A 19,558-nucleotide genomic window follows, 5' to 3' on the forward strand; every position below is an offset into this window, starting at 1 on the left:
GCGTCATTACTATCTCTCCTCGTCCATTAGAAAGTAATTTCTTTCCGTTTTTGTCTGCTAACGAGATATCTCTTCTATCTTTTTCTATATTATCAAACATAACCTCGCTATTTGCCATATGACTTGTCGCGCCAGAGTCTAATAACCACATATAATTTTTATGCATTACCTCTTTATTATCTTGTTTATTGCATGTTGTACTCACATGTACTCTGTCTCTTACTGATAACACCGCTTCATCTGTAGTTTTCAATGTAACCTCAGCCCGTCCGAAACCTCGTCCTGTTCCTCTTCCTCTCGATGCACCTCTATAACCTCTTCCTCGCGGTATGTTCCTTTTTGGTTCCTTACAATCTGCCGCAATGTGATTGAGTCCTTGACAGTTAAAACATTTTTGTCTATTCCGGCATTCGCTTGAAATGTGTCCCTTCATTCCGCAATTATAACATACGATATCACCTTTTGATTTTTCTCTCGCTTTCCTTACATACTCATCTCTTGATGTTTTTTCTTCTTTTCGTTTATATCTTCTTGATTCTTCTTGTTTTAGCGCGTAACGTATATCATTAATTGTTATCTCCTTTTGAGTTTCTAATACTCGTACATTTTGGTCAAATTCGGGCCTTAATCCTCTAATGATGTACATCCTCAATTCATAATCTTCTATTACTCTACCACCAAGTTGTACGCACTGATTTCGTAATGCTTCAGCTCTGTTTATGTATGCGTCTATACTTTCATCCTTTTTCATTCGCAGATTTGATAATTCACATAGTGATCTTGCCTTTAATTGTTCCGTTTCTGCTGCCATATTATTCTTAATCAAGTTCCACAGTTTATCCGCGCTTTTTTCATGGCTATATTTCAACAACTGCGCTTTACTCATAGTGTTTATAATTACTGTTCGTGCTGCGTAATTATCATCGTCCCATTCATTCCATTGCCGGAATTTCACATCATAGTTATTTACGCCTTCTTCGGGCTTCTCTGGCGGCTTCACATTTATTACTTTTTTCCAAAGTTTCTTAGTTCTTAAGATTCCTTCAATTTTTTCGCTCCATAAGAAATAGTTTGTATCATCAAGTTGTTCCACGCTCGTAAGATTCCAATTCTCTGCCATCCTCTTTTTTTTTTTTATTTATCACGCAAGTTTCTCAACACACGACAGCCTCAAGAAAGAGGTTAAAAACGAACCACGGTCCTCTGCTACCAATTGTGGGAGTTGAGGCTGTTTGATGGAATAAAATAGTAACACTTGGATGATATCAAACTCACAATATATTTTTGTGATAATGAATACAATTCTCTCTTTACTGTCTCAGATAATAATAAGAACATAAAACAAGGTGTGTTACTCAGATGGCTCAAAAAATGCAAGCTCGATTCTTAGTGCTGCCCTCCATCCTATACCATACTGCCATCTATTAGATAAAACATAAAAATAAAAACAATATTCCACAATAAAACACAAATGTAATAAAAAATGTTAAAAATATTTTCACATTCTACCATCAATTATATATACCTTGAAAGTTTCTAGACTTAACGTCATTTAGATGTATGAAAAAAATTTGACAATATTACTTTAGGGATAGCACAATATCTTTAGTACTGTGTAACATGCGTTGACATCGAATGCTTCAAGTGTGACTCGAAAATAAATGTGTTGCGCCTACTATGGTAGCGGTAGGCGCTGCGTATAGATTCGGGATTCGCCGTGCTGGTCAAGGGGGCTTTGGCTCGGAGAGTGTAGAATAATTAAGCACTTCTGAATATATATAGAATAGCTTTTATTTGGTATCTTCTTATTACACTTGTCACCTCACTTATTCGGCGACCGTACTACCGTGGTTACGCGTGTACGCGACGTGTCGTGCTTCGTCCGGAACTTTGCTGATAAAAACCCGCGGCGCCTTGTGTGCCGCCTTAATTTATACGGATCAGTATTCGGAACACAATGAGACTTGAACTATATCGATCCATTGTGTTACCAAAATGCTGATCTGTTTAACCTACTTTAGACGCAAGTGACACTCGGGCTTCTAAGAACGAGTGCTCGCGTCAGCGCCTAATTGTTTAATAATTAAATAACTTTTGTCACAGGATTCTCGAGAAGTGGCCTCGATTAATGGCCTTCTAAATGTTTATTATTGTTATTGCCTAATTAACCTATAATTATTACGTTGTGGTCTTTCGACACACAACATCCCTCCCCCGTTAAAAGAAGAAAACGGAGGTACGAAGTTTTCGTTTGTTTAGTGCAGTTGTCTCAGTAGTAACCTGAGTAGTGCATGTTATAATGATTTACAATTTTACGCATTCCGGGGTTGCGAGAGTTCTCGAGTTTCCCTTTTTCTTTTCGCTAGAACAATTACCATTCCTATTAATAGGGTTAACACAATAACTACGATGGCTACAGAACTAGTGACCATAGGATAAATAAATATTGGCTTTTTGAATTGCACAACATTACTTTCTTCTAATTCCTTGTTAATTTCTTTTATTTCTCTTCCTAAATCCATGAGTTCCTTAGGGCTCTGGATGATTTTCTTTAATTTTATTGGTCTGATTGCCTCCTCTGGCTTATTTATGACCGTCTCTTTTATTAGAGTTAAATTAAATTTCGGCAAAAAGGCTTGAATGCTAGTGTCGCTTGTTGACGTTAAAGTCCTGATGGTCATGTCCGTCGTAATTATTTTACAATTATTTACTAATGTAATTCTACCGGTGCGTTCGATTTTGATTCGCATATCCCTTTTATTTTTGCACTGTATAATTATTTCCTGTTCTTTATTAGTCGAATACAGCCATGAATTTTCTTTGCTTAGAGCTATCCAAATCGTTTGGTTAGATTTAATATATCTAACGTCGCACGCATTTTCTTTCGCTAGTCCCGCGTACAACTGTACTTCACAGAGTGCTCTCGGATTTATAGAGTATACTGGACTGTCTGGTTTACAAATATACTGATTTACGATTTTTACACACTTAAATTTTCTACCGTCATGGTTACATAGGAGGGTAATTCCAGATTAATGGCAATTACATGTTGGTTTATTTCCGTAAAGGTAAATAGTTCGCCATGGTTATGGACAGGTAGAGGAATTATCTTTATTAACTTATATTTAGGATAAGATACAAGTGGAAATCTTAATATAGTGTACACAGTGTCGTTCGCATAATATGCGTTAACAGTGGTCAATTTCTCTAGTAACGGCCATCCACTATTTTCGAGGGCAAAAGGGAAGTGCGTCCCTTGAGGCAAGTGTGGCGTTATCGCTCGCAATTCGCTAAAAATTTGCTCTACCGGAACTAACCTAGGGTGTATAATTCCGTGTGTAGCGTAGGACAAGTAATCATATACGTTCTGTACGTCACGTTGTAAATCGGTTAACATTTTATTAATAATAGTGTAATATTCGTTTATTTCTTCGCTTTTGATAATTAACAATGTTCCGCTGTAGATACGCTTATCTAGATCGTATAATCTTTCGTTATTTTGTTCGATGGTTTCTTCTAAATCACTGATATGCGCTATTGTAGTATTTAATACTTTTAATTGGTTATGCGTTACGTGCGTAAGCGTCTTCTGGTTACTTTGTATTAGCATCAGTTGTTCGTTTATTTGTTTTTTATCGTCGGCGTCCATAGTGCCGAATAACGATTTAGCTAGCGAACCTATTCCGTTAATCAGTCCGCGCTTTCTATTTGATGAATTCTTATAGATACTGTTTAATCTGTCTATTAGTGCAGCTAATCTAACTTCATCTTTCTTTATTAATTCTAACAGATTCGCGAATTTGCTTTTCTCTGGACGATTCGGATGTATCGTGTCCCTCGCGCTTTCGGCTCGCTCGACCCATTCTCTGATATGCTCATGACGCTGACCTAACGACGATATTTCGAGTTTGATTACTAGTTTCCAGGTAGAGTCTATAATGTTCAGGTCTTCAATCTCCTCGAAATATAACCCAGGCTCTTGCTGGAATCGGTCCACGGTGACGGGTAGGTTTGTCTCAGGTTGCGTCGCAAGCGCTTCCCGGAGAATTAGATACCTGTTATCAGATGGTTATAAAGTTACTTTGGATATGAATAAGCATTTTTTTTTTTTTGTTTTTTTTTTTTTACCGGTGGGTCGTTATAGAGCGAGTGGCGCGTAGTTTAGTACTGTTTCGATTCGCGACGATGAATGAGACCTTCCTCGTTGAGTCTGATACGATCGCGGGAACGCGGCGCGTGTTTCGCCTCCATCTACCGCGGAAGCCTTTCCCGCTTCGCAAGGATTTAATAGACGTGACGGCGAAGTTCGAGGGAGAGTTACCCCCAAGTTTTCTCCGGGGGTTTTTCCGGTTTGGCGTGCCGGTAGCGCATATGATAAAGTGCATGGAGAAGCAAGGAGAGGCGGAGAGGTAAGTGTTTATTGTTCCACAAATAATTTTAAACGATTCGCATGAACGACCATGCTTTTCCTCCCCGCTTTTATAGTGTAATTCACGTCGGAATTTTGTTTAATTATTGTATGCGGTCCTCTCCATAAAGATTCTAATTTCTTAGAGCGTCCACGGCGCAGTGTTTCATCGTATAGCAATACCTTGTCGCCTGCTCTAAACGTGCTTATATTAGCCTTTTTGTCGTAGCATTCTTTTGATTTTGCTTTCTCTTCTTGCATGTTCGCTTTCGCTACCTGGTGTGCTGCGCGCAATCTTTCTTTGAATTCGGATACGTAGTCATCATACGTATACGTTAATTTCGGAGGACATGTCAGGGCCGTAGGGAGCGTAACCTGGTGTCCGTACAACAGTTCAAATGGCGTATAGCCTGTCGCTGTATGTGGTGTAGTATTGTATGTGAACATCGCGTAGGGCAGCCATTCGTGCCAATCGGTCTGATCTCCGTTTATGTAGTGTCGCAAGTACTCTGCTAGTGTCCTGTGCGATCTTTCGAGCGCGCCGTTACTTTCCGGGTGGTACGCGCTTGTACGAATCTTCTCAATTCTTAACAGTTTGCAAGTGCTCTTAAACACTTCGCTCATAAAATTCGTTCCTTGGTCGGTGAGAATTTTGTCAGGCACTCCGTATTCCAAAATTATTTTTGTAACGAATGCCTTCGCTACTGTACCAGCTTCCTGATTTTCGATGGGCATTGCCTTGCTCAGTTTCGTGAAATGATCTTGGAATGTTAGTACGTATTTGTTTCCGGTTAGAGTTACGGTTAACGGTCCTACTATATCTAGTGCGCATTTTTCGAATGGCCTATCCGGAGTATCGGTAATAATCATTGGCGCTTTACTTCGCCGTTTTAATTTATTCTTTTGGCAATGCTCGCATTTGGCAATGTATCGTTCTACGTCTTTTGTTAACCTTCTCCAATTGTGAGTCAAACGGATTCGATTTATGGTGCGTTGCACGCCTTGATGCCCGCCTATCGATGCATCATGATACTCATACAATATTTGCTGTTTCTCTTCCTCCGTGTACCTTTTTATCTCTTTTTCGCTATCTCTTTCTTCTTCCTCTTCGTCACTCTCTTTCTCCTTGTCGATTATATGTATATCGTGAGCGACGTTGCGACTTAGTGCGTCAGCATTTGTATTATACTTTCCGGCTTTGTGTACGATTTCATAGTCGTACTCTTCCAATTTCAGTCTCCATCTAATTAGACGAGATCCTGGATCTGTCACATTAAACAACCAAATTAGCGGTTTATGGTCGGTGACAATTTTAAATTTGGTCCCGTATAGGTACGGTCAAAAATGTTTGACCGCCCACACAATCGCGAGTAATTCTTTTTCCGTCGTGTTATAATTTTGTTCTGCACGAGAAAGAATTCTACTAGCATAAGCTATTGGTCGGTCTTGTCCTATCACTCCTTGTGACAAGATACCTCCTATCGCGAAATCCGATGCGTCGGTAGTCAGTATAAATTCATCGTTAAAATTTGGATACTGCAAGACGGGAGCGGTAATTAATTTCTCCTTTAGATTGTCAAAAGCTCCTTGCTGCTCTTGTGTCCACTCGAATTTTACTCCCTTTCTAATCAATTTCGTGAGTGGTTTGACTATTTTCGAAAAATTTTCGATAAATCGTCTATAATAGCCCGCCAGTCCTATGAATGATTGCACATCCTTGACTCGTTTTGGCGTAGGGAAATTCTTTACTGCCTGGATTTTTCCAGGGTCAGGCATAATTCCGTGTTCGGTAATTATGTGTCCTAAATATGCCACTTCTTTTCTAAGAAATTCACACTTGTCCGGCTGTAATTTCAGATTATTGTCGCGTATTTTTTGTAATACTTCTAATAGTCGCCGGTTGTGGTCTTCTAAACTAGCGCCGTATATCACGATGTCGTCTAAATAGACCAGACACCGTATTCCTTGTATGCCCGCCAGAATAGTATTCATTAATCTTTGAAACGTTGCCGGGGCATTCTTTAGCCCGAACGGCATCCGATTAAATTCATAATGCCCGTAGGACGTTGAAAAAGCCGTTTTTTGTTTATCTCTGTCTGCCATGGGTATTTGATGATAGCCCGATGCCAGATCTAACGTTGTAAAATATTTCGAATTCCCTAGTTGGTCCAAAATATCTGTTATATTTGGCAGTGGAAAAGAGTCTCCGACTGTTAGGTCGTTTAATTTTCGGAAATCGACCACGACTCGCATTTTAGGTTTTCCCGAAGCGTCTGTTTTCTTCGGTACCACCAAAAGTGGTGCGTTCCATTGACTCGAGCTTGGACGTACGATATCGTTTCTTAGCATTTCCTGTACCTGTCTATTTACTTCGGCCTTATGCTTTTCCGGTAATCTATACGGTCGCGTATTCGCGGGTGCCGTACCGGCTTGAGTTACGATCTCGTGTTGCAGTGCCTCGGTGCAGGTCAGGGGTTCTCCGTCCAAATGGAATATGTCACTGTATTTTTCGCAGATTGCCAATATTGCTTTTTCTTCTTCGCAATTCATATGCTCGGTCCTTATTGACTTCTTTATTTTTCCAATACGCGATAAAGGTACTGTATCCTCCTCTTCGCATTTTCCGGTGGTTAAGATTTGTGCTTCCACCTTATTTTCTATGGGCTCAATATCGACGTGTGGGGCTTGTATTTCGATCTCTTCGTCGGTGGTGTTTATTACGCTTACGGGACAGCTATAGTCACTGGCGTTTACTAAACAACCGCCGATGATCACCCCTGGTCGTGTCTCCAATACGTGCACGACTCCTAGAGCGTTTTCGCTTGTCGTGGCCTGCACGACTGTTTCACTTCGTGGTGCCAATGTTATTTTTTTATAAGGAAACAGCTTGAATGTAGTTTCTCCTATGGTTAATCGCTTAGTGGGGTACTCCCAATGCGTCACATGCCGTTTCAAAAAATCTGCGCCCAGAATTTCTTCATGTGTTATGGGGAAATCATCTCCCACTATATGTATCTTGTGTCTTATGCGCTTGTTGCGCATGGGTATATTGGCTTCAATTATCCCCAAAGTTTCCGTTTTTCTTCCGGTGGCGCCAATTAATGTAATTTTTTCGTCATAGATTAGCGTTTCTCCCTTCAGATGTTTTAGCTTTATTAATGTTAATGTAGCGCCGGTATCCACTAGCATGGTAGATATTTCTCCTTTTGCTTCTTTAACAGGGATTTTAATCAGATCCAAATCCGTGTTTGTTTGCGCTATTTTATCAGTATGTGCGACTTGTAGAGTTTTTGCTGGTCGAGCTGTTCTCTTGGCAGTGACCTCGCTCTCGTTATCGCTATCGTCGCCCTTGCCCTTATCACTTTTAGTGTATTTAATGGCTCTTGGGCGTACATTATCGTTTGAGTTGGCCCCCTTTTCGGGTCGGCCGTTTAGCAGCCAACACTCGTCGCGCAAGTGTCCTGTCTTTTTGCAATGCTTGCAATATTTTTCAAGAGCGTTTACTCTTTGTCCGTCTGCCTTGGGTAAGTTGAATCGGTTAGCGAAACGACTTGTGCGGTATTCGCGTCCGTGATGGCCCCATTTGCCACATTTTGCACATTGCGGTGGTTTTTCTCGCGTGGTACCTACCGCTTTGTAATTAGGCTTATTCATTACGTTTGGGCCTCTCATTTTTTCTTCTGAGGCAGCCACTGCTATCGCCTCTTGCAGATTGCTGTAGTTCCGCGATCGGACTATTATTTTTATGTCCTCCTGCAATCCTAATTGAAAATTTTGCAGGGCCTGGCCTTGTATTGTTCCCTTAATCGTGTTCTTTTCGGCCACGGTGTGTCCCTTGCCTTCAATCGTTGACTCATAGAGTTTCATTGCGAGCTGATCCACTCGCAGGCCATATGCTTGAGCGCCCTCCCTCTGCTTTTGCTTGAGTGTGTTAAACTCTAACTGCAGGTGAGCAATGCTTTTACGGGTCGTATAGCATACCTCGAGTTCTTGCTTCAGTTCCGCGAACGTTTGTATGTTTCGCGTCTGGAAATCGAGCATGACCTTTCCCTTTAGCTTAGTGCACAATATGGCCTTGAGTAACTGTGACTCTTCTGTAGGATTTATGCTTTCCATTGCATATGTGCTTGCGCTTAAAAATTCTTGAATTTTGTGCTGCGAGGTACCGTCAATTTCCGGTATTATACTCCGCGCCTCTTTTAATTGCATGTAGCTGGTCGCGGGTAGGGACCTACTTCGTATATCGAATGGGCCACGTCCGTATGTCACGTTCGTCTCTGTTACACGTCGTGGTGAAACCTGTGCCCTATTATCAGGCCCGAACGCGACTGATCGGATCGTGTTTCTTATATCGCGTTGCTGTTCTTGTAGATCGACGAACTGCTCTTGTAAGCGTAGTATTTGCGTGTGGAAGTGTTCCTGTATCCCTTGTAGTTGAACTCGCATGTCGCTCATAAATTCGACCATTATTTCCATCTGCTCAGTTTCGCGATTTCTATGCGTTCCAGCCTCTATTACGGTCTCTTCGCCCTCGTTACTTAGTTGTTCGCGTAACGATTTTATATCCTTGTCTATCGCGCTGGCAGTTATGTTGCGCGGTGCTTGGGCCATCGTGCTCCGGTATCTTATCTCGCGCGGATCGAATATACTGCTATCGTATGAGGTCAGTTCGGACTCGCTATTTGCTGACGCGCGACTCAGTGTTCTACTGCCTATTTGTCTGTTTCGACGCGTTTCCCTATCCTCGCTTTCGGGTATTAGACTAGTATCTATTTCCCCGAAAGAGTAGTGTCGATTTACTTCTATATTCTCGTGGACTTCCGGATTCTCGCTCGCGTTTTCGGTACTAGAACTCTGTGTTTCGAGTTCGCGATTTCCGCGTGTCGCACGCTGTGTTCCCTGACTCGGGTTTATAAGTGCGCTTATCGCTCGTTGGCCCTGGCTGCTGAATAGCCAGGATCGATTAAGTTGCACGTTGGGGTTATCGCGTTCCTCGGACATTAACGCCGCTTAACTTTTAGTGTACAATTTTTTTGTCAGTAATTTACAGAATTATTATCGCTCGCATGTTGAATCGCTGCTCGTGCCGTTGCGTCGGGCTGTCTTCTGCGTCCGGCTGTCGGCTGTTGAGGCAGGTCGCGGTTCGTCTCTGCGATAAGGCCGCTCTGCTCAGATTGCGCTGATTCAGCTCCTGCGGCGTTCTGCTAGGCTCACGCTGTCCCTCTGCTGCTTGCTGCTGCGGGTTGCTTCGGCCTTGTCACTTTCTTGGTCAACAGTTTCAACACTTTAACTTTCGTTTTGCGTTGTTTTTAGCTCTGGCGCCTGTGCTTCTAACTCTTCGAGTTAGGCTTCTTGGTCCAGCTGCAGCCGTGCCCAGGTCATCAGGGTATTCAGAACATCCAGGTAAACGGTAAAGATGGCGAATCCCACCGCTGCCACCAATTTGTTGCGCCTACTATGGTAGCGGTAGGCGCTGCGTATAGATTCGGGATTCGCCGTGCTGGTCAAGGGGGCTTTGGCTCGGAGAGTGTAGAATAATTAAGCACTTCTGAATATATATCGAATAGCTTTTATTTGGTATCTTCTTATTACACTTGTCACCTCACTTATTCGGCGACCGTACTACCGTGGTTACGCGTGTACGCGACGTGTCGTGCTTCGTCCGGAACTTTGCTGATAAAAACCCGCGGCGCCTTGTGTGCCGCCTTAATTTATACGGATCAGTATTCGGAACACAATGAGACTTGAACTATATCGATCCATTGTGTTACCAAAATGCTGATCTGTTTAACCTACTTTAGACGCAAGTGACACTCGGGCTTCTAAGAACGAGTGCTCGCGTCAGCGCCTAATTGTTTAATAATTAAATAACTTTTGTCACAGGATTCTCGAGAAGTGGCCTCGATTAATGGCCTTCTAAATGTTTATTATTGTTATTGCCTAATTAACCTATAATTATTACGTTGTGGTCTTTCGACACACAACAAATGTAATGACGCGATAAATTGAGAACATCCAAATGCAGAGTGTAGATGCTTCTTGTGTAGCACAGATTTTTCATCTTGTATGAAATAAATGTAAAATGGCAGCAACGAGAAAGCACTTCGTGCTATTTTCAATAAAATTAAAAACAATCTGAAACAAAAATATAACGAATATTTTTACATCCTAGCATCAATTATATACACATTCAAAGTTCCTTACAAACAGCAAAAATACTTTATTTGTAAATGAAAACAATTTTAAAATTAACACCACAATTTCCTTGATATTAAAAATTTCTACAAATATGTTTCTCAATTTATACATATCTATTTCAAATAATTTCAACTTAATTTTTTCTTTAAATTAAAAAATCTTTGACTAAAGTTAAAAGTTATTTGAATTAGTATCTCGTTACAAAAGTTATAAATTGTTTCATAAATTGCACAAATGCAAAGAAAATAAAATAAAAGAAATCAAAATGTATGAAAAAAATTGGTAATTACTGCTTCAACAATTGCAACTTACCTTTTCTGATGTGTAATACATGTCAACACTGAATGCATGAAATGTGGCTTCAAAAAAATTTAATGCTTGGCTTTAATGCTTCATCTAAAGTTTAGATCACCCAAATGCAATTTATATATCATTGTCGCACAGGTTTTTCATGTTAAATGAGATATACGCAAAATAAACTTTATGAATTAAATGAGGTATATGTATATAAAATGAAGTAATAAAATAAATATCTTCTTCCTTGCATCAATTATGTACACCTTCATTATGATCATTGGAAAAACCTAAATTGTAAATAAAAATTTCCTAATTAACATAACCATGTTATAGGTATTAAAAATTTATACAAATTCTTTTAACAATAAATAAACTATTTCGGACAATTTTAAATGTACTTCGTACTTTTATAAAAAAACAAAAAACAATCCAGTATTTAAAAGAAGAACATAATAACAATATAAGAAAAGCACGTTTCTGCGCCACGTGTTTTAAGAGCATGATGCAATACGTAGTTGCGAGAAACAAACTTACTATTCTAATTCGCACTCAAATCTGCTTCACAATGCATATATATTTTAAATTTTAATGCATAAACCAGCTCAACAGTCCGCATTGAAAAAGTTTTCGAATAATTACAGATAAGAAAAATGTTACCTGGTATAATGCTCAAACCGACGTTCACGCCGCAGGGACATGCCCAGTGCTGCAAGATCACGCATCCTGCAACAAAGCAACATCAAGAGAACGGCCCCCACCATGCGGGCGCTACGGATGCGAGAACCGCGTCCGTGTGCACACGCGTCTGTGTGCGTAGCATACTATATTTTGTGTCACTTCCCCAGCCTGCGACAAATGCTACGAACTATAAATGCTAAAAAGCCAAGCGTTTTTAATCGAGTAAGGCGGGTCGTTTGAATATTTTAGGTTTCGTATTTTTCTTTTCTCCGCATTACTTACTGACGTACAATTTAATACACAATTAGAACTTCCTCTATGCAAAAGGAGAAAAGCGACAAGTTATTTTTTGCTAAGCAAGAATTTTTTAGACTCTGGAGTGGTTTTTTGAGTGTAAAGGTGTTTCCGACGCATGTATCAAATCGGTCTCTTTTGCATGTCGCGTGAGGGCCTCGGGACTTTTTCCGGGCAGAAGGAAAAGAGCGATAAATCATTTTTAACATGGCTAAAATTGTTTAAGTGATTTTGGGGGTGGTTTTTTGGGTATAAGGGTGTCTTCCGACGCATGTATCGGATCGGTCTCTTTTGTACTTTGTTTGTGGGTCTCAAAACTTTTTCCCTGCAAAAGGACAAGAGCGACAAATCATTTTTAAAAAATCGTTCCAGGAACGTTCCAAACTTCAACTAGCTGTTAAAACTCATTTTTTTTATAATTTTTAAATAATGTAATTAAGTACTTAAAATTTTAAAGAAATAAATTTTAACAAATATTATCCAGCAATTGCAAATATCTCTCAAAGTCGATCTCTCAAATAGAGATTGTAATTTGTATAAAATTAAATCATCAATGTACTTTAATTTTATACAAATAACAATCTCCATTTGAGAGATCGACTTTGAAAGATATTCGCAATTGCTCGATGATATCTGTTAAAATTAATTTCTCTAAAATTTTTAAATAATGTACGTATAAATAATAACAAAAAGATAGCAGATTGTTTCAGCATTAATGATTTTGTGTTTTGACTTGTGTATAATATTTTTCTTTATATTGACTGGATAACTTAATATTAAAACGGTTTCAGCATTAAAATATTATAGTAAATAGAGTATCAAATTATAATTATTAGCTGAATCTTTAGCTATCCAGGCAATGTAAAAAAAAATATTATACATAAGTCAAAGCACAAAATCATTAATGCTAAAATTATTTGCTATCTTTTTGTTATTATTTATACGTACATTATTTAAAAATTTTAGAGAAATTAATTTTAACAGATATCATCGAGCAATTGCGAATATCTTTCAAAGTCGATCTCTCAAATGTAGATTGTTAATTTATATAATTTAATTTTATACAAATAACAATCTCCATTTGAGAGATCGACTAGAGAGATATTTGCAATTGCTCGATAATATTTGTTAAAATTTATTTCTTTAAAATTTCAAGTAGTTAATTACATTATTTAAAAATTTTTAAGAAATATATATATATATAAACTGACTTTTTTTTTGGATGCTTCACCGGAATATATATATATATAATTAAATATTCATTATAATACAGCTTATATTTACACTATAAATACATATTAATTTCTTAAATTTTATTAAAGGATAAAAAAACGACAAAAGAGAGAGAGAGAGAGAGAGAGAGAGAGAGAGAGAGAGAGAGAGAGAGAGAGAGAGAGAGAGAGTGAGGAATAAAATAAAAGTGGAACAACAAAAAAAAAAGAAATATAAAGAAGAAATAAGCAGAAAAAGAAAAAAAAAGTATGTATATAAATAAATAAATAAATGTAAAAAATGTAAAAAATAATGTAAAAAAAAATATTATACACAGGTCAAAGCGATGAAATTAAAGTACATTGATGATTTAATTTTATACAAATAACAATCTCCATTTGAGAGATCGACTGTGAGAGATATTTGCAATTGCTCGATGATATTTGTTAAAATTCATTTCTTTAAAATTTTAAATACTTAATTACATTATTTAAAAATTTTAAAGAAATGAATTTTAACAAATATCATCCAGCAATTGCAAATATCTCTCAAAGTAGATCTCTCAAATAGATATTGTTGTTTGTATAAAATTAAATCATCAATGTACTTTAATTTCATAAAAATAACAATCTTTATTTGAGAGATCGACTTTAAAAGATATTCGCAATTGCTCGATGATATCTGTTAAAATAATTTTCTCTAAAATTTTTAAATAATGTACGTATAAATAATAACAAAAAGATAGCAGATAATTTTAGCATTAATGATTTTGTGCTTTGATTTGTGTATAATATTTTTCTTTATATTGACTGGATAACTTAATATTAAAACGGTTTCAGCATTAAAATATTATAGTAAATAGAGTATCAAATTATAATTATTAGCTCAATATTTAGCTATCCAGGCAATGTAAAAAAAAATATGATACATAAATCAAAGCATAAAATTATTAATGTTGAAATTATTTGCTATCCTTTTGTTATTATGTATACGTAAATTATTTAAAAATTTTAGAGAAATTAATTTTAACAGATATCATCGAGCAATTGCGAATATCTTTCAAAGTCGATCTCTCAAATGTAGATTGTTATTTGTATGAAATTAAAGTACATTGATGATTTAATTTCATACAAATAACAATCTCCATTTGAGAGATCGACTTAGAGAGATATTTGCAATTGCTCCATGATATTTGTTAAAATTTATTTCTTTAAAATTTCAAGTACTTAATTACATTATTTAAAAATTTTGAAGAAATGAATTTTAACAAATATCATCCAGCAATTGCAAATATCTCTCAAAGTCATATAGTACTTATATTAGTCTTATATTACTTTTTTTGAGTAGTGTATAATAATTTTTTATATTTTTAAAATAAATATAAATATATTAATATTTATTATTTCTTTTGTTTCAGGTACTTTGAGTAAAGTTCTAGAAAAAATTAATAAATATAAACAATAGAGAGACAGAAAAAGAAAAAGGGAAAACAAGAAAAAAGGAGAAGAGAAGAATATCTATTCATATTATAATATTATTAATTAGTTGAATATAATTATTATTATTATATTAAAATGTTTAATTATATTGTGTTGTAATATATAATTACGTTGTATATAAATAGTAATTTTAAACACTTAGTTAATATTTTATTACAGTTATATTTATATTATTAATTATTGTGTTGTAATTTATTTTATGTGTAATCTATTATATGTGTAATTGATAATAAATATAATGTTAATCTTAATATATATATATATAAATAATAATTGATTATAAAGATGATTATGATAATGATTATGATGATAATTATGATGATGATGATGATGATGATGATGATGATGATGATGATGATGATGATGATGATGATGATGATAATGATAATGATAATGATAATGATAATAATAATGATAATAATGATGATGATAACAATGATGATAACTATGATGATAATAATGTTGATATTTATCATTTTCCTACATATTTGCATGCATTAAAAAAATTCTTTATATATAATTTTTATTGTATACTAACAATTCAAAGAATAAAACAAACTAAATTTTGATAACATATTTGTTTAAATTTAATAAATAGAATTTTATAATTAATGTAATTATATAAATATATATAATATAATATAAATAATATAAATATAATATAAAATTAATATAGTGTATACTTATATTTTTGTCAAATGCCAAAGCGTAAGAAAGAGCGTACTTTAAACGAAGAACTTGAATTTCAACGACAATGTCGTGAAAGAATTGCAAAAAATCAACATCGTCGTTATTCTGTTGCTAAAAAAATAAAAAATAAATTAAAAACAGTTGATTATAGAAAATATGCTATAAATGTTACTGGTACAATACATGATAATCATATAACAGAACTGAACAAAGAACATTCTTTAGATATTACACTAATAAACAAACAAATTAGTTGCACTGGTAACATACATACTAATCGCATAATAGAAATAAATGAAGAAATAATTGAAGGAAATCCTGGAAATACTATATCATTAAATCAGCAAAGTTATGCAGAATATCTATCTCATTATCGATCACAGAAAAAACAACAATCTTGTTTAAATATTAATAGTACAATATTAATTGACGACATAAATGAATACTATATTGGTTCTATGGATGTGTCTTGTGTTCATTGCAATGCAAAATATTTTGCAGCCGAAAAAATATCTAATAAAGGCAATTCATTTCACGATTGTTGCAATCATGGCGCAGTATATTTGCAACCATTGCCTGAATTTCCTCAATTTATTCATAATTTATTTGATGGTAGTCATGTAAAATCTAATGATTTTTTTCAACATATTCGCAGTTATAATAGTTCATTTTCATTTGCATCATTTAATGCCAATTTAATTAATTTTCAAAATAGACGACCTGGTCCGTACTGTTTTAAAATACAAGGACAGATTTATTATCAAATTAATACAGCGTTATATGCTGCGCAAAATGAAAGTCCTTCTTACGGTCAACTTTTTATTGTGGATTTAAATGAAACGATCGATCATCGTCTTAATCAAAATTCGTGTTTAGATTTTGAAATTGTTCAAAACCTTGAACATATAATGCGGAGATCTAATGTATTTGCTCAATCTTATCAAATGATGGGTGAAGAATTAGAAAATCAACGACGTTTGGAAATGGAATCTGGTGATTTGTTACCAGGATTACAATTATCATTTACTTTAAGATCAGGTATGGATCGACGTCGATATAATGCTCAAAGAACTAATGAAGTTGCAGCTGTTTTTCGTACTACTGCTGATGGAAAAATTCCAGAATCATATGTTACAATACGTAATAAAAATACTAAAATTTTGCAAAAAGTAAGTACTATGGATCCAAATGTTGAACCATGGATATATCCATTATTTTATCCATATGGCATTCAAGGTTGGCATCGTGATTTAACAAAATTAAATAGCAATAAACGAATAACAAGAGGACAATATATTAAATATCGTATGGCTATTCGTGATGAATTTAATGTTTTTATATTAGGTCGTCGCTTATTTCAACAATGGCTTGTGGATAATTATGTAAAAATGGAAAAGGATAGAATTGATTATTGCAAAACTCATCAAAAAGAACTACGTTCTGAAACATATCAAGGTTTAAGAGATTATATACAAACTATGGCAAATAATTTAAATGGACGTATTGGCAAAATGGTAATACTTTCTTCCACATTTATTGGATCACCACGTAATATGATGCAAAATTATCAAGATGCAATGGCAATTGTTAGTAAATTTGGAAAACCAGATCTTTTCATTACAATGACTTGTAATCCAAAATGGCGTGAAATTGAAGAAAATCTTTTGCCTGGTCAGCAAGCTTCTGATAGACCTGACATTTGTGCTCGCGTTTTTAACATTAAAAAAAATTATTTAATTGACTTGATTGTTAAGCAAAAATTTTTTGGTGAAGTAGCAGCGTTTGTGTATGTTATTGAATTTCAAAAACGTGGTTTGCCTCATGTTCATATGTTGATTACTTTAAAATATAATTTTAAAATAACAAATCCACAGATTGTTGACAAATATATTTCTACTGAAATTCCTGATCCATCTGACAATCGTATTTTACATGATATAGTTATGAAGCATATGATTCATGGACCTTGTGGTGATTGGTGTTTGGTAGATGGTAAATGTTCGAAACATTATCCGAAATCTTATTTTGAAGAGACTAAAATGGATGAAGATGCTTATCCCTATTATTGTCGACGAAATAATGGTAAAAATTTTAAACGTCCTGGTGGTTATATAGTTGATAATCGTTATGTTGTTCCATATTGTCCTACTTTATCGATTATATTTAATTGTCATATTAATGTCGAAGTAGTTTCAAGTATCAAATCAGTTAAATATCTATATAAATATATTTATAAAGGGCACGATGTTGCTGCTATAACCATTGAACCAATAACAGAAAATGTAATTATTGATCATGATGAGATACACAATTATATCGAAACTCGTTATGTTGGACCTGTAGAAGCCTGTTGGCGTATCCTTGGTAAGAAGTTACAAGATAAAAGCCATACTATAATGCGTTTACCAGTCCATCTTCCTAACGAACAAAATATTATAATTGAAAATGAATCTAATGAAGACACAATAACTTCTGCATTAAGCCAGGTTACTATGTTAATCGATTATTTTTCATTAAATTTGCGTGATGAAGAAGCAAGACAATATTTATATATTGAAATTTCACGCTATTATACATTTAAAAAAGAGAAAATTAATGATAGAAATGTGTCACACTGGGTTAAACGCAAAAGTCACTATAATTGCATAGGACGAATGTATTCTGTTAGTCCATCTCAAACAGAATTATTTCATTTACGATTATTATTACTTACAATAAAGGGGGCTATAAGTTTTAATAATTTAAGAACTGTAAATGGAGAATTATGTCAATCATTTACGGCAGCATGTTTGGCTTTAGGTTTAATCGAAGATGATGATGAATGGAATCGAGCTATGAATGAAGCTGTTGGGTGGATGATGCCACGACAACTTCGTAAATTATTTGTACGAATATTATTACATTGTCAGCCATTACATCCTGAAGAATTATGGGATAACTTTAAAACAGCTTTGTCGGAGGATTATGTTCGACATTTTGGTATGTTACAAGGACAGAAGAAAGCATATATACAAATCAATAATATGCTTTGTACTGAAGGCAAAAGTCTTGCTGATTTTTCACAAATGGAGCAATTATTAGAAACTGAGTTGTTAAACGAAGAGAATGATTATGTGATATTTGAACAAGCTATGGAAATAGGTACCAAACAATATAAACAATTAAATGATAAACAAAAAGAAATAGTTGATCTTGTGTTGAATAAATTAGATAACAATATTTATAATAATAATTATTGTTTTTATATTGATGGTCCAGGTGGATCAGGTAAAACATTTATATATACAACTATTTATCATTTAGCAAAAATTAGAAAGAAACACGTGTGTGCAATGGCTTTTACGGGTATTGCAGCGACATTATTACCTGCTGGAAAAACAGTTCATAAGACATTTGGATTGCCGGTTCCATTATTTGCTGATTTAACATCTGCTATTAAAATCCAATCAAAGGAAGCTCAATATTTGAAAAATACAGATATTTTTATTTGGGATGAAGCACCAATGTCACCACGATATGCTTTAGAAATTATGGATCGAACATTGCGTGATATTATGAACAATAATTTACTTTTCGGTGGAAAAATTGTTTTATTAGGTGGTGATTTTAGACAACTTCTGCCTATAAAAGTACATGGTACTCGAAATGAAATTGTGAATCTTTCTATTAAATTTAGTGCTATTTGGAAACATTTTGTAAATTATTCTTTAACACAAAATATGAGAGTTCTTCCAGAAGAAATTGAATTTGCAAAATTTCTTTTAGATATGGGAGATGGCATATTGAATGATTCTAATGATAACATACAAATTCCTAAATGTTGTATAGCACCTATTAATGCTGATATTGTAGAAGATATATATGGCGATTTAATACGGAAAACGGAATTTACCAAAATGGCTAAATGTGCTATACTTTCTGCAAGAAATACTGACGTAGATGAAATTAATAAAAAAGTTGTTGAATTATTAGATAAAACTAATGAACGAATTTATGCAAGTGATGATAGTACTATGAATTGTGATGATAATGGCGATATTGGTGAAGCTTTGTTACCAGAATATTTAAACAGTTTATCTCCATCATGTCTTCCTTCTTATGAATTACGTTTAAAGCCAAATTGCATTATTATGTTGATTAGAAATCTTAGTATCAATGAAGGTCTTTGTAATGGTACTAGATTAATGATTATAGAACTTACAGATCATTTATTGAAATGTAAAATCTTAACGGGTGACAAGACAGGAGATATCGTTTTTTTAAATCGTATAACATTATATTG

General features: G+C 35.0%; 1 protein-coding gene across 1 annotated transcript; it reads left to right on the forward strand.

The window, feature by feature from the left end:
- Positions 1-16,223: 16,223 nt before the first annotated feature.
- Positions 16,224-19,062, forward strand: LOC136997883 (uncharacterized). Its single transcript, XM_067349282.1, has 7 exons — positions 16,224-16,512; positions 16,621-16,790; positions 17,151-17,358; positions 17,515-17,640; positions 18,076-18,417; positions 18,580-18,905; positions 19,042-19,062. The coding sequence occupies exons 1-7, from the start codon at positions 16,224-16,226 to the stop codon at positions 19,060-19,062; spliced, it is 1,482 nt and encodes a 493-aa protein (XP_067205383.1).
- Positions 19,063-19,558: the final 496 nt, after the last annotated feature.

The sequence above is a fragment of the Linepithema humile genome, chromosome 2 (genome assembly GCF_040581485.1).
Source record: "Linepithema humile isolate Giens D197 chromosome 2, Lhum_UNIL_v1.0, whole genome shotgun sequence".
Lineage (NCBI taxonomy): Eukaryota > Metazoa > Arthropoda > Insecta > Hymenoptera > Formicidae > Linepithema > Linepithema humile.

Excerpts from the sequence above, each read along its gene's own strand:
- LOC136997883 (XM_067349282.1), top strand. The coding sequence starts at position 16,224 with ATGGGTGAAGAATTAGAAAATCAACGACGTTTGGAAATGGAATCTGGT. Across the intron at positions 17,641-18,075 it reads AGCCTGTTGGCGTATCCTTG|GTTTAATCGAAGATGATGAT; the intron begins GTAAGAAGTTAC and ends GTTTGGCTTTAG. Across the intron at positions 18,906-19,041 it reads GACAACTTCTGCCTATAAAA|ATATGGGAGATGGCATATTG; the intron begins GTACATGGTACT and ends AATTTCTTTTAG.